This window comes from Gossypium arboreum, chromosome 5 (genome assembly GCF_025698485.1).
Source record: "Gossypium arboreum isolate Shixiya-1 chromosome 5, ASM2569848v2, whole genome shotgun sequence".
In the NCBI taxonomy this organism is placed as follows: Eukaryota; Viridiplantae; Streptophyta; class Magnoliopsida; order Malvales; family Malvaceae; genus Gossypium; species Gossypium arboreum.
In genome coordinates this window covers 16893706-16910584 of record NC_069074.1, presented here as the reverse complement: position 1 = coordinate 16910584, position 16879 = coordinate 16893706, and the positions used below count along the sequence as shown (strand labels likewise).

General features: G+C 29.4%; 1 protein-coding gene across 1 annotated transcript; it reads right to left on the bottom strand.

Annotated features, from left to right (window-relative positions):
- Positions 1 to 3115: 3115 nt before the first annotated feature.
- On the bottom strand, positions 3116 to 5777 carry LOC108456243 (probable jasmonic acid carboxyl methyltransferase 2). The gene is made up of 4 exons (XM_017754841.2): positions 5624 to 5777; positions 5120 to 5521; positions 3760 to 4032; positions 3116 to 3673 (listed from the first exon to the last, which is right to left on the bottom strand). Exons 1-4 carry the CDS (start codon positions 5696 to 5698, stop codon positions 3305 to 3307), a joined length of 1119 nt encoding a protein of 372 aa, XP_017610330.1. The 5' UTR covers positions 5699 to 5777; the 3' UTR covers positions 3116 to 3304.
- Between the last annotated feature and the right edge of the window lie 11102 nt (positions 5778 to 16879).

Genomic DNA, 16879 nt, shown 5'->3' with positions numbered 1-16879 from the left:
AATGTAAGTGGACTATAAATACCACTTTATAAGCTTTCGAGTGTAGATTTTGGTTGGCTGAACATCTTTCGTTAATTTCATAGTTTTAGGTTAAGTTTCTTTTCTTTTTTGTTTATATTCTTTTTATTTTTAGATTAGATTTTTCTTTTTCTTTTTAGAATAGATTTTATTTTTGTTGTTTCATTTCTTCTTTCTTGTTGAAGGCTATGTAAAAGAGAGATGATCAAACTCTTGGGCTTCATTTGATTTCCCTCAATGAAATGAGCATTTTCTTAAACTCTTCACTTTTATTTTATGCCTACCATATGTTTAATAAAATGCTTATTTGAAATTTAAATTTGATTATGTGCTAAATGGGTTGATGGTTGGTTGATTGTTTATTTGTTAATTTAAGTTAATGTTTATTCTTGAATAATTGATTGTTTGATTATATTGAAATGCTTAATTTGTTAGAATTGACGCCTCTACTGAAAAATCTAGATAAATGAGATCGAGATGAAAGTCTATCATTAGATAGTTCGATATAATTGTGTTGAATAGTGAGACTGAGAGGAGAACCTAATTGATATCTTTTAGTCTAGAATGAGACTTTGGAGGAGATTCTTAGCTAAGAGTAACAAATAATCTAATTGATATAGGTTTATTAGCTTAGTTAGCGATTAACGAATCAATTGAGCATCATTTTATCATTTTCATTGTCCAAAGTAATAGAGAAGAAAATTAGATTAATTTGTTTAATTGATAATTTAAATTTAGTTTATAAACAATTTATTTTGGAATTTGCACTAATAATTTCCAACTCGATTAGATTAATAATTTTTAACTTGTAATTAACTTGATAAATATATTTACCAATTTGGCAACCCTTTGAGTTCGATCATTGAAATACTTTATGTGTTTCATTGTAACACATAAAATTACAACTTAATCTATCACACTTACAAAATATGACTATATTATAAGTGATTTTGTAATGATTAATAGCCTTGGATGCACACGCACACGCACACGCACACGCACGCGGAAGCGTGATCATGATGCAACATCATCAAGGAAATTAACACTCCCAACATTAAGTAAAAGAAATTAAATTTAAATATTTGCTTCTTTTTAGGTCAAAACTTGGCCAAAAAATAAATAGCTCTTACGCAGTAAGAAGGAAAACCTAAAGAAGGTGTCATCTTTTTATTTATTTAATCTCAATTGTTTTGTCATATAAAATTTATAAACAAAGTTCATGAGTTGCATGATTTTATTTTAATCCTACATGAGTTCAAAAGTATTATTGTTTCATCTTTTGTTTATTCAGCTGAAAACCAAACACATAAGAAGTGCTCCAATCTAATTTTAATCTAGATATGATTTTCTTAGTTTTTAATTTAAAATCTCTTTTATTTTAATTTGTATTCTATTGTTGATTCCAATACATTCATTAAACTCTCACAATGTAAAATACATTTCAAAGTATTAAATATACCTACATTTCTTTATACAATTTGCATGCTTTAATAGTGCACATATTTATAAATATAACTATCCTAAACGCTACAATTTCTACGAAAATTTATTTTAATCTTCATAATTAAAGCTAAATTCGTTTGTCAACTCTTGCGAGTTTTATCTTTCAGTCACTTTTAACATTAAAGAAACAGAGAAAATTATTTCTGGAAAAAAAAAAAAACGTATTCTATATTCGATTTAATAAATTTCAAGTCACAAACGTAATTTTTAAAGTTATAAGGTGACTTGATTAAAGGATTACAATTTTTTCATTCCTATCTTTTTAACTATAGTATCGTATAAATTTCCATAATAATAAGATGGAATTTAAAACTTGTTAAATGATGCATAATTGTAAAATTGAAGTGAAGAGGAAATTCAAACTTGGATATGTTATTGATTGAATGTTTGAACTCAAATGAGTTGGAGAGAGGGCCTTGGGTTGGTCAGCTTCCCATCACATTAATTGATTCGGCCTACCCATCACAATAATGCATGACTTATATAGATTTGGCAACCTAGCTAAGTAGCTAGCCACGTTTTAAATGTTGTATTAAAATAAAAATTTGTCCACGGACAAGACCTTGTAATGTACACATTGCAAATGAATGGATCCAACAGGTGAAATGTGCACGAAATAAACACTTTCTAGGAGCTGTAGTTCTGAAAAGCATGTTTAATTATGAACTTATTGCTCTAAACACGCCTATTGAGTTTGAAAGGTGAACTTCATGTCATAAAAAACGAAGGTTACCGAATTAATCGCTCTACACTCCCCCGACATCTTACTTCACGATTGATGTTCAATCTAAATGATTTATGCAAATTTTTTTTATTACTAATCATTTAATTATTAATAAATTTCTATTTTTTTGTTTAATTATAAAAAAATACAATTTAATCGTTGAATTAATCGAAATTGATCATTTAAGTTATTCTTTTATTAACATGACAGCAGGTATCAATGTGTGGATTGTTAAGTCATCATACATCAAATAACTAAAGTATTTATTTATTTATTGGTCAAAAATCACTCAATAATTAGTAGGTTTTTATCATCACCCAACTATCGAAAAGTTATAAGATAATCATTATCATATTGATGACATCGTACATTTTCTCATAGGCTTAATAGTTAATTTGGTGTCTCGAATTATAATTAAAATAACAGTTTGGTACTTTTAGATATTTTTATGGTAAAATAATAAAAATATGAAAATTCAAACTTTATAATTTTGATATTATGAAAAACTTGTTAAAATTACAATTATACAGTAGTTAATAGAAAAAAATTATTTTTTAGTTTTTTTTAAATTTTAGGCAATTTTTAAACCATTTAAATTGTTTTAGATTTTATGTATATTTTAAAATTTAAAGAAATTTCTTACAATTGTAATTTTAAAATGTTTTTACAATTTCATAAAATAAATTATGAAATTTAAGATTTTTATTGATGTTTTAGATTTTCTTGAATTTGTTTTGGATTTACTGTTAAAAAAAGTCTAAAAGTGTCAATTAAATTTTTTGTTATAGTTCAAGGAAGAAATTAATTATTAATTAATTCAATGTATCGATATGCTACGTCATTAATCTATTAGTAAAAGCTTGTAACACATTAGAAAAATTAAATAAACTTAAAATTAATATCACTCAATTTTTTTATAATAAAAATAATGTAGACGTAACTGGCAAAGATTTCGCCCAATGGGAAGCCAGGTTTTGAGAAGGTTTGGACCAATCATATCCAATGATTTTACTTCAAAAAAGAAAAACATCCATAGGCTGAGCTTCCAAGTTGATATGACTAGCACTTTCTAACCAGTGAAATCACGAAATTTATATACTTGGTTCTAGTCTTTGACAAGTGATTCCCAACAATCTCCGCGAACTTGATGAATAAAACATCCATCGTATCTTGTCCCATTCGGAAGTGGGATTCCAACATCGATTCCACCACCGCTCTGATGGTTTTAGCCACTCGCTCTCCCACCATCATTTTCCCTTGTTCAGTATGGGTGTCAGCAACCGCGCCTCCATCCCAGTCCACTTCAAATGCTTCCAACCGATTAATTATGAATGACCCTTCCTTTAGTATCTCCACCTTTAGTTCCTCCGCACACGGAGCATAGTACGGTGCATTGAATGACGCTACTTTTTCCTCTTCAATTAAACCCTGCAACAATATGTGTTAAAAAAAAGTTGAAACCTCAATTCCCACTTTCGCCAATCACTTAATCAATGCTTGAAGTAATGTTGTACCTCTTTGACCAGGCTCATCAATGCTTCGGCTAACAATTCCCACTGATAGCACCCATCTTCGGTTGTGGGATCAATGGATTTCCTGCCCAGGAAAGAAAGGACCATGCGGCCACCTGGGACCAACTCCTGGGAACGTGACTTTATGAACTGTGAAAAATCAGCCTGGAACTGCGATGAATAAGCATTCACCACGCTTTGCGGGCTGCTCTTTGAGATATACACTTTTCCTTTATTTAAATGCTTCACGGCATAGCTCTCCAGCCCCACCGGAACCTGAAGATATTAAATTCAGCATTTATTATTTCTTTAGCCACATCCAAGCACCCCCACCAAACTTTTATATATTCACTAGAGCTATGTTTAATTAACCCTTACATCAAAATATAAAACCTATAAGTACTCACTTAATCAACAATAATACTAAGATTTTCTTCAATGTTGCCAGAAGCTTTTGGTGCAACTCCATCTGATGTAAATCCATGATTTCATTGCTTTGCTATATTACATATTTTGGGTGTTACTAACTAGATTGCAAACAGGGGTGAAGCCCAAATTTCTTTTTTAAAGGGGTTGAATTTGAATTATAAAATTTTGAAAGAGCTAAAGATATAATTTCATTATTGTATTAATGTAAAATTTTACAGTTTTAAGGGATTAAACTATAACTTTTTATTTTTGGAGAATGTATAATATAATTTTAAATCTTAGGAAAGGTCAAAATATAATTTTATCATTAAATTAACTAAAAACTTATAAATATTCAAGGGATTAAAAAGAAATTTTGCATTTTGAGCCTGCTTACGACAGATCCTTTTACCAGTGAAAAAAGTTAAAAAAGAAAGAAGAATCAGTGATATTTCGGGGATATTCATCTCTAGGGGTCATATTGAAAATTGTGGTCACTAGGAAAAGTTGTCCCACAAACTGTACGATGAGGAGCGAAACCCTGCGGATCCCCAAAGTACTTTAAAATTTTAAAAAGTAAAATATACTTTTAACCCTTTTTAAAATATAAAATTTAATTTAATAATTATAAAAATATAAGTTATTAAAATAATAAAATTATATTTTATTATTATAAAAATCATAATTTAATTTCAGTCTTCTAAAATTTTTTTCTAATTTCATCTTGTGTAAAATGATACAAACAATGATCGAATTTGCACGTAGATGTGGATGATAAATCTTATTGCTTATCCAGTAATCTAATTTCTTCATTTTCGGTATAATGTGATAAATCACTCAACAGTGTTAATCTATCCAACATTGAGTTTGATGAGAACAATGCATTGTTGTACAACGTGCATGAGAGTTTTAAATGAAAATTTTACCATCATTTTAGGATTATCATGGCACTAACCTGGGAGAGCCAATGGAGACTGGAAAAAGAGTAGACGAAGTGGAGGCTGTTGCTAGGGAGCAATCTGCCATAGAAAGAACCTGGGACACCCGATATGAAGCACTGGGATCCAATACCCTTCTCTTCTTTCAGCATCTTGTAGAATGCCGGTAACAACATGAATAAGTAATTGAAATCGTTGCTATAAAGGTCGTTAAAGAAAAGCCTAAACTCCGGCACCGGGCGCCTGAGGTGACCGCTCGTCGCTCGTACTATGTCCATTATCTCCGAGATAACCGACAAGGTGTTGGGTCCCATGGAGCAACCCAAGTCTGAGATTCCCATGCTATCTATATCATAGTTGCTTGAGAGTTCTAGTAATGCTTCTTCAATGATGGTTTTCCCGAAAGATATGATTTTCCTCTAACAAAACAAAAGAAGCAAGCACATATATAGAGTTAAGGGAAAAAAGGAATTAATGGGGAAAGCATGTAAATCATGGTGTTTTAATGGCGAAAAAAAAACCTGAACAGTGGAGTTCTTTGCATAACTAGTATCGCCATTCCCTTTGTTCATGTGAAGCACTTGCACTACTTCCATGATCTAATTTCTGTGTCTTAATTTTATTGTATACTGTATATAACATGCAGAAGGAGAAGGCAGAATGAATAGAGCGGAGCACAAAGGGATGCCCTATATATAGACTTACTGAGTAATTAGTGAGGACGAGGAAACTTTAATTTGATTTGTTTCCAAACTTGTGGGTGTAATAAGGTAATTAGTGAGGACGAGGAAACCTTTGATTTGTCTCCAAAGTTATGGTTGTAATTATAAGGTAATTTATTTATATTTTAAATAAAACCAATTGCAATATATTTATATATATAATTTTAATACTGTTAATAACACAAATTCTATTATTAATGTATTACATTTCCACATTTTATTAATATAACATGTTATAAAAATTGATAATATGAGTTGGAAAGCAATTTGAACTAAATGTGTTTGGAAATAACTTACATAAGGATGAATTTAAAACTAATATTTTTAGGCATCAATAAAATTTGATGATATATCATCAAATTTTAAAGATATGAAATTATTATTATACACACATCATGACACATCCATAAAGAAATTATTTTATGAACCCTTCTTACCACATTATTTATGGTCCCTTTTCAATTATTTAATTACATTTAGACAATTTTTTTATGTCATTGACACATGATTTTGATAATCCCGAACCCTGACCCAAAATATAGAACCATAAACCCGAAAAAAATGGGGCTTCAGTTAGTGCAGTGTTTTAGTACAAGTATAAATTCGTTGGCATATTTTAGATTAACACAAAATAAAAAAGTCAAATATAAAAAACGAGGCGAGACGAATTTAAACCGGTCATGCTAGGGACCCCAGGAGATGGAGAGGGTGTAGGGGTGAGGACCACATAAATTTAAACCACTCGTGCTAATAAGGTTAAGAATATGAATTGATTTCGTGTTTTAGTTTTTGAGTAACCCTACGTTTAAATGCGATTGATATTGTGGTCTTGGATCATTTATCTTTGATTTTAATTTTAAGACTTAAAAAAAAAATACATCAAATATATTTTTATTCGATAAATTTCATACCATTAGTGACGATGTTGAGAGCTACAAATAATGACAATTTTATTGTAAAAAGATGTATGAAATGATATTTGCGCTTAAAATAAGTCATGAAATGAAAATGCCTCAGCCATCATGAATTTGTGCATGCTGAGGTTTGAATCATTGACATGGAACATATATTCCATTTACGAGTAAGTATGTGCATGTTGAGGTACTTTTACTTTATAAACCTGAGTCTTGTAAATTTAAAAGTTTCCTATTCTAACTATCTTACTTAATACATTAAAACTTTTTTCAATATGGTTGAGAATCCTCAATACAAAGTTCCCTATACTAACTATCTACCTAATTCATAAAAAAGAAATTTGGTAAGCTCTTCCTACCACATTCATAGGATATGGTCTCTCTCAATAAATTTTTGCCACGTTGACCCTCACCTCTTGTTGTTTCCATCCTCACCAGTTTTTAACTCGTCTCCTTCCTCCACTATCATCAATATGGGTCCAAGGTCAGTATGGATCCAAACTCTTCCCAATTTCTTGATATAAAAATTTTCTTATTTTTCTTCTTGGCTCTAAAAACTAAAGATTCTAATCCACTATTTTTAAAAAAAAAAATTTTATTAAAGGATTTTCAATTCTGGAATTCTTTTACTTTTTTAACGTCTTCAATTTTTACATTAAATTCAATTGTAGATGTGAAATTCAACTATTTAATCTATGGGTCTAAAGTTAAAGACTTTTGAGTGTTGGGATTTCGAACAAAATGACGTATGAAAAAGAGAGAGGAGGATGAATTTCTTCATTTTCAAGGAGGCGAATTCAAGCCACCCCCCTACCCTAACTTTTCTAAAATTTCTTTTAAACCCCTTTAAATTTTGAAAATTTTATTTACTTGGCCTCCAAAGTTTTTCAAAGATTCTTTAATTTGATTTCTTTCATAGAATTTATAAATTTAGTAGCATTTTTAGTTTAATTTAGTCAAATAATATAAAATAGTATATAAATATTATTTGGTAAAAATAAAATTTAATAATTACAATATCTAAATATAAATAGTATCTAAATATTAATTAGATAAAAATAAATTTAAATAATTATAATATCTAATACAAATTGAGCATTTAATTTATTTTATTTTTTCTTAAATTTTGTAATTAATATAATTCCAAATTTAAAAATAACTTGTTGAAAATAAGAACATAGGCCCCCTTTAATCAACAATTTTAACTTCGCCCCATCTCAAATACTTTGCTGGGCTGATCTTAGTTATTACTTTTTGTAAGAGAATTATTTAGATGAGCAAAGAGGAGGGATTTGGTTATTTGGTAAGAAGAGTTTCTCCTATTATTTGTATTAAGTATTTAATTGAGTTAATCTCACGAATTAGCTAAATATCAATTAATTATTTATTATTTAAGTTTTGAAGGTAGTGTCCATGTTAACTCATCTAATTTTTATTTTTTATTTTACTTAAATCACGCTATGAATAAATTCAGTTTACTCAGAAACCACTGTTTTTATCTTCCTTTTGTAAAGAGATTTAAACTTGGATGGGTTGGTGGTTGAGTTCCGTGTGTTAGGTGGTAAGACTTTGAGTGAAGGGGGAATTTAAGTTGTGCCACTGCCGCAAGTTTGAACTTTTTTTTTTGGACGAAAAGAGCACAATTCATTAATCAACTTTGCCACATTCTACAAGTTTGACTAAAGATTAACACCCAATCAGCGGTAGCAGATCCAACACGAGAAATCTTTGGCACCAATATTAGGAGTACGAGGAGTAAGAGATGGGTGAAGTGATGATAAAAGCAAAGCCTGCGTTTAATTATGATTGTGAATAGAAATGGCTTCTATCAAGCACCCATTACTTTCTTTAAAACATATTTATTGAATTAGCAGTTGTTTAACTATTTTGAAAACGCGTATCACCTTGTTATTTCTCCACATTATAAATGCACTGAAATTGATTTTTCCCCACAAGGTTGAAATACAAGTGTGTTTGTCGTGCATGCCACTATTTCCATTATTTGGCCACATTTTTCTTCTCCTTTCTTTTTTCCCCCAATCAAAACGTGGATTTCTTGCCTGGTCGGTTTACATGCCATCCATGCCGGCCCCTACCAACCTATTCCCTACTCCAATCCCAAAATTTGATTTCTCCCCCTTTACAACATGTAAGTTATTTGGATAAGGTAGCCCTAGTTGTTTCATTTCCGAAATAGCCACTAAATGATCCCCACGTCAGCATGTTCCTTGCTCTACACTCAATTAAATATCAAAAATTCCAAACCTGTACGCCAAAATTTCAACTACATCTAAATCCAACCATTTAATTTTATCAAATATCTCCAATTTGAGCTACAAAATTATTTAAATTCAAAATAACTCAAGTTCTAGTGTTTAACTACTTGGCGGATATTCAAAATATAATTTAAAAATATTTTAAACATCAAGTTTAATGCATTTTCAGCTATGGATATCTAAAAAGTAGAGTTAATAATATAAATTGAAGCATCGTTGTTGTTGAAAATTGAAAATTATTGTAAAAAAAATTACTTTAAAGTGTAATTTGTGATTTTAAATGTTTAGTAATGTTGTTAAAATTACAATGAAAAATTAAAATACTTATTTTATATATGATGCTGAAAATTAAAATAATTAAAATTTAAATGATACATAAAATATACATTTTAAATATAAATAATTAATATAAACTATTTTTACAATTAATTATACACCAATTATTTCAAAATTGTAAATAAATAATAAATTATATTTAAATAATTTAATATAATGATATATGAAATACAAATTAATTTAATTTTAAATAAATTTCAAATAATAACATTTTGATAATTTCACTTTAACATTTAGATTTGGGGCGTAAAAACACTGAATAAAGTACTTTTGGTTCCTAAAGTCAAGTATGTGGCATTAGTTTTCAAGTTGAAAATTGCTTTGGATATCATAAAAGCAAGACCATTCAATACTTTTCTTTTTCAAACAATACAAGGTTAGTTTTCATCTCAAGCACCTAGGGATCCCTATATGTCATAAAGAGAGTATGACTTTAGCTTCTTTATGGTATTAAAATAATCAAATAAGTTTAAATTATAATAAATTTAACAATTTTATATAAATTATTTTTTAAAATTGATTTGTTATTTATATTTTTTAATGATAAATTTAATAATATTTTAAATTTAATTTAATAAACTAATACAAAATAATATCTAAATATTAGATGTTTGTCTATTGTTTTTGTTGCGAAAGAAAAAGCACTTTTAAAACCTTAAACACAATAAAGAAGGGGCCTAACTAATGTGAGATGACTTGTGTTCATGCATTTGTATAAAATAAATTTTATATAAAATTTTATTGAAACGTCAAAAATAGTTTATATTGTCAGGAAAATAATAAGCATACTTAATAAGTTTGGATGAGTGAAAACTTTAGCAGCTTAAAGGATTGATTAAGATTTAAGATTGTGATGATTTGATAGTTAAAATATATTTTAATAATTTGTAATATTTAAATTAAATAACTAAAATAATTTATATTAGGAAGATTTTAAAATTAAAGTTTTAGGCACTAATAAAATTTAATCACATTAATTTTTTTAAAAGTATCATCAATTTTTAAAGATAAAAAATATTATTATACACTCATCCGTATTCAACCTATTTTTTACTCTAATTAATTTATTTTAAATATAATTAATCAAAATAAAAATATCAATAAACTATTTGCGACATTTTACTTGAAATATCAATAAGTATTGTAAAGGTTTAATTAGATCAACCAACAATTCTTTCATCTGCTAGTGGAGCACATTTCTTATTGTTTTGGTTTAGAGTTTTTTGAGTTTTAGTTTGGCCTGGGGACACTACACCAAAACAAACTTTTCGCGGCGTTTTTAGCGGCGTTTTAAAAGAAAATGCCGGAAAAATCGAATAGATGGAGTTTTAGCGGCGTTTTTCAAAAAACGCCGCTAAAAGGTTAATCAAAACGACGTCGTTTTACATGAGCTTAACATTTTAGTGGCGTTTTTTAGAAAAACGCCACTAAAATGTTAAGAAAAACGGCGTCATTTTCTATGAGCTTCATTGGCAATAGCGGCGTTTTCATGTTAAGAAAAACGACGTCATTTTCTATGAGCTTCATTGGCAGTAGCGGCGTTTTCAAGAAAACGCCGCTAAAGGAAACCTATAGCGCCGTTTTTGAAAAAACGCCACTAAAATGTTAAGGAAAACGACGTCGTTTTATATGTGCTCCTTTGGCAGTAGCGGCGCTTTATAAAAACGCCGCAATTGCTAAATATAATATCATACATTTTATATTTGTTTGAATTTATTTTTAGTAGGGCTTAAATTATAGGTTTAACATTTTGTTAAAGCCCACTAATACTTGCAAATGATTAACCTAAGTCTATTTTAAGTCCAATCATATTATATTTTTAATTTTTGTAATAATTATGTCATTTTAATTTAATATTTTTATTTATTTAAATTTTTATATAGTTATCTTAATATTATTTTAATGTTTATATTAGACTACTATTATACATTTAGTATAAATTTATTTTTTATAAATTATAAAATTACATAGTATATATATAAAATATTATGAAGTTGAAAACGGATTAGACCAAACTCGGTATTAAATGTTTCATCTAACTTATTTTTAAATGAATTTAAAATTTTCTATTTAAACTGATTTTTACACTTAATATTTTTATAGGTTTAGGGGTTATGGGTTAAGGGTTATGATTTAGGGTTGATGATTTATGTTTTATGATTTAGAGTTTGAGGTTTATAATTTAGAAGGTTAGGGGTTTAGGGTTTAAGGGTTAGTGGTTATTGGTTAGTGGTTAGGATTAAGGGATATATATGCATGGGTTTAAGCTGGTTTATGGGTTAGGTGTTAGGGGTTTATATGGGTTAAGAGGATAGAGGATAGGGGTTTAGTGTTTTAAAGTTTATTATTTGGGGTTTAATGTTTAAGGTCTAAGATCTTAGTATTTAGAGTTTTAGAGTTTAAGGGTTATGTGGATATGGGTTAAAAGTTTAGGGTTTAAGGGTTAATGGTTTATGAATTATGTTTTGTGGTTTAGGGTTAAGGGATATAGGTTGGGGTTAGGGGTTATGGTTTATGATTTATACTTTACGGGTTAATTAGGGTTTAGGGTCTAATATTTAGGGTTTAGGGTTTGTGTTTTATTGTTTAGGGTTTATGGTATATGGTCAGAGTCTTAGCACTGTTCAAGGATTTAGGGGTTATGCTATCAGGGTTTAAGGTTAGGGTTTTAGCTGGTAAGCAATAAGATTTTATTTTTAGTGGTTTAGGGTTCAGGGTTTAGGGTTCAGGGTTTAAGGCTTAGGGTTTAGGGTTTAAGATTTAGGGGTTTAGGGTTTAATTTTGGAATTAAAAATTTAATATTTTAGTTACAAAGGTAAATAAAAAATTTAAAAAAAATGATAATCTCAGCAGGAAAATTTGAAATAAAAAAGCGTAGAAAAATATTTGTTAAAAATGAAAAAAATATTAAAAATGACCTATAGTGGCGTTTGTAATAAAAAACGCCACTAAAAGTTACCTATACCGGCGTTTTAAATAAAAACGCCGCAAATATTTGAGTTTTAATAGGTTAAACGGCGTCGTTTTTATTTTCATACTCTTTATCCCCAAGTAAGCCCCGATACTTAGTATTTTTCCCCAAAACAAAGTTTCCCCTATACCCTCAGTTTCCCCAAATCAAACCCTAAGTTGCTTTCCTCCATATTTCACCGATTCAAGGCCTGAGCTTGGTGTTTCTTCTCAATCAATCTTTTTTTTTTTTTAACTCTCTTTCTCTCTCAAATCCTCGATTCCACTTCAGTCTCCAGATCTCCCCAGGTAATATTCAAACCTTTCTTACGTTTTTTTTTTAATCCTGTTACTTTCATGTCATCACGAAAGATCCCAATCATGATATTGTTGTTCTCCAGTGAACCACAAGATAAGTTCATCCTTATTTGCCAAGCTCGACATATTTTTCAGATGGTTCCTTGCGAGTTCTGATTCACTTACCGAATCGAAAATGTTAACTGGAAGGTTATTGCCGCCAGAGATTTCGCTCATTGAACTTGTTAGTTGTCTAGTACTTGACATATAGGTGAATCAAGCACCATGTAGGATGCAATTTATGATATTTATTGCCGGAATTTGTAGAAATGATGTTAGGGAATTCTAAAGTAGATAATATACCCTGTCCGGAGGTTTAGAATTGGGGATTGTCATTTGTCTGTGGTTCACCTTCGGTCATGTTACCGGATGTTAGTATCTAATGCAAGGATCCCAGCCGATTTCAATGTGTAGTAAAGTAGTAAATTAAAGGAAATTCTATCGTCTTGATTATAATATGAGCATATAGAGCTTTTATAAGTATACAAGTTCATTATTAATTCATTTTCCACCTTTCATTATTATCTTAGTAATGCCTGGTTGTGCCAAACTTCACAAAGAAATGAAAATCAAATGGAGATATATACACACACACATGAAACTAAGTTTATTGCTTGGCTGCTAATTTACTTCAAATTTGGTGTCTTTCTTCCTCTGTAGCTTATGGCTACTGCAAATATTTAGATACGGCTTTCCAAGCAATACATGTTAGAAATATAAGCATAATCCTGTTACTTTCATTTATTTCCAAATACAAATACATAAGTTTATGTTCATTGTTGAACGTATGGCGTTCCATAAAGGTTAGGCTGATTGGATGGTGCTCTCGGTTTCCTTGGTTAAATATTTTGTTTCTTTTAATGGTATTGAGCTTGGTCCTATTTCTCCTCACAATGGTCTTTATTAGGGTGACTTGATTTCATTGTATTTGTTTATTTTGTGCACAAAGGGCTTCTATTTTTTTTTATCATTTTATTTGTTAATTCCCACCTGTTATTAGCAAATATAATTAATATTATACCAATCATTAAATGTTGTTTATTTTTAGAACTCATTTGATTGTTTTGTTGACCAAAAACAGACTTCTGTTCTTCAAATGCAATGAGTAGGGAAGTCTCTCGACATTATTAGAGATCAATCCCAAGCATCTCCAAATAAACCCTCAAGAAAACATTTCCAATTCAATCAAGGTAAACATTGTCTTCCCTTATGTTTTATGTTTCTTTCAACATGTTTTTCCTTTTATGTTTTTAATATTTACAGATGGGATTTACAGGATAAAGCATGTAAATGGATAACAACTAAAGCGAGTGTGACCACATCTCTGTATTTTGTGGAACACTGTCATGCATGTGTTTAATATCTACCATGTTTTATAGTTTTAAAAAGCTCTTCCTTGAATTGCAATTTTTTTTTTACTTAATTCATTTTTAAAATTATTTTTTGAATACAACTATGAGGTTATTATAATATGTATAATTTCAAAACTGACTTACTCCATTGGATCGTAAAAATGTGGAGTAAAAATATGTTTGATAATATGGATCGTAATAATAAGGCAGAAACCCAAATCCGGTTGGCACCATCTCTTTCCTAGGAGTAACCTTCTTCACTTCAACTCTCTTGTTGTATAATAGATGGAAATTAGTTCGCAAAACAAGGTTGGCTGACTCCTCTGCTTCATATGTCACAAACCCAAACCCTCTGCTTCTCTTAGTTTCTTTGTCATGTATTACCACTGCATCAACTATGCTTGAGAAAAAATAAATTATTTATTAATTTAGACATAGTCTGCTCATTGATAAAATTAGCGAAAAATGCCGCTTAGTTAGACCCTCTTTTTCTTTTGTATAAATGCCCCTTAAAGTCCCTATACTTTTTGCAACTGAACAAATTAGTCCCTCTCTGAAGAAAACAGATTAATGGGGACCATGTACTCCATGTTAACAATTTCTACTCATACATATATGACACGCGTCTAACTATGATTAGTTAAACTTGAAAACATTTTAAATAAATTAATATATATAATATGAAAAATCTATAAAAATTTCTAAAATTTAATTATGGTAATACAAAACTTTCATATCTAAAAACCCTAAATTAGCCCAAATTATTTCAATTGAATAAGTATGAATAAGTGGTTGTAATATAATTATAGGTATAATCATAAGTAATGCATTACTTAATGTCTATAAACTATAAACTATACAACAGACATAAACTTTATGAAAGAATTAAAGCTTTTATCCCTATCCCTATTGTTAAGAGAAATTAAATGCATCGATTAAAAAAATTAATCTCTATAAACTATACAACAGATATAAACTTAATGTTAAAATTATAACTAACTCGATAATCCTACCTTAATGTTTATAATTTGCTATTATTAATGTGAGCAAAAATTCAATTGAAATCTATTAAGTTTTGTTGATGTTGAGTTTAAAGCTCAATCGAAATGAGTAAGTTGGTTACTTATTATTTATTAAAATTTATAATCAAAGCGGGAATTCGCTTATTATATATTATTTTCAATTTGTTTTAAATATTTATAATATAAAATGAACATATGACTTATCAATTTTAATTTATTTTAAACAAGAAAATTATTAATTTAACCAAAATCAAGTGGATTTGATTAAATAGGTAAATGTGAACAAATATTGTAGTGTAAAAGCCGGTACATGAGTTTGTAATGGTCTTAATCTTTTAGGTCTTAAAGTTCACCTTATATTAATTTTTAATATAACTAAGTTTGCATCTTTGTAATTTTGATTTTGTTATTAATAAATTTAGTGATAACCAATAAGTGGTTGAGTGTGGACTTAGACATTGGACCAGACCTGATTCTTGTAGCTTTCCCAAGGTCCGAATCGAGTAGTAAAAAGATATAGTGGCTTCATCATGAATGGATTTAGATTTCATACCAAATATCGCGAGAGATTGAGGAGAACTCAAAATTGTGGAGTAGTTGTTAATTCTTTAATTACAAGTTACGCTAGTGCTAGGGACAGTAATCCTGTCGAGGGAAATGTGGAGTATTACGGACTTCTAACCGACATTATTGAGTTGGATTACTATGGAAAATGGAAAGTTGTCTTATTTCGATGTGATTGGGCTGATGCTAATATCGCTTTCATGAATTAAAATGATCAGTTTGGTTTTACAATGGTGAATTTCTCTCGATTAATTCACACTGAAGAACATTTGATAGACGAGCCGTATGTATTTTCTTCTCAAGTTAAACAAGTTTTTTACTCGAAAGATCCAATTGATGAGGGTTGGTACGTTGTACTCCGAAACACCCCTAGAGACTTATTTGACATGGGGAATGGAAGTAGAGATGACATCGTTGAAAGATCAGAAACTTTGCCTTTTCCAGACCAAAACTTAAATGAAAATATCCCTAGTACTAGCACACAATTTCAATGGGTTCGTCAAGATGTGGACGAAGATATTTACGATTTATGATGTAGTAAGATTTTATGATTTTTTATTTATATGTAATGTTATAATTTTAACATTGGTCATGTTGTATAATTTAACTATTTTATATTTACTATTGTTGTTATTTCTTACTAAAATTTTAACTATTTTATGTGTTGTAGGAAAAATGCCTAGAAGAAGATTAAGAGATCTTAGTATTGTACAAAATACTACAAATTCGAAAGAAGTAAGTACTGAACAGCAAACAGTTGTTGGATCTTCGAGCGTGCCGGAGACACTTGACGAGTCTGTGGAATTTCAAAGTAATGTTAAGTTTATTTTACAAATTGTATTAAATTTTATTACTGATTTATTTTAAATTTCAATATAGTAATAATATATTATTTTTCAGCTGAAAATGGTCGACGCTGCAGAGAAGTCGAGGACGACGCTCCTAACAGATTTATATAACTTAAATTCGTCGAGCGTGTCAAAGTAACTAAAAATGACCATGGTCACTGTTGGACAAGAAGCTCGACTTTTAGCGGGCTATTTGGGCATTATAGCACGAAATGCCAATATGTTGCCCACCAACTACGAATCATGGCATAACATGCCCGATAGCAATAAAATCAAGCTCTCTAATATTAAGGTAACAAAACGTTAATGTAATTTATAATACTTTGGTTTAAGTTTCATTTATATTTACTTCCTAAACTTGTGTTTTTAGGAGAGGTTTGCTTTAAAGGTCTCGATGACTATATCAAGAAGGCATTGGGTAAAAATGGAGAGACCAT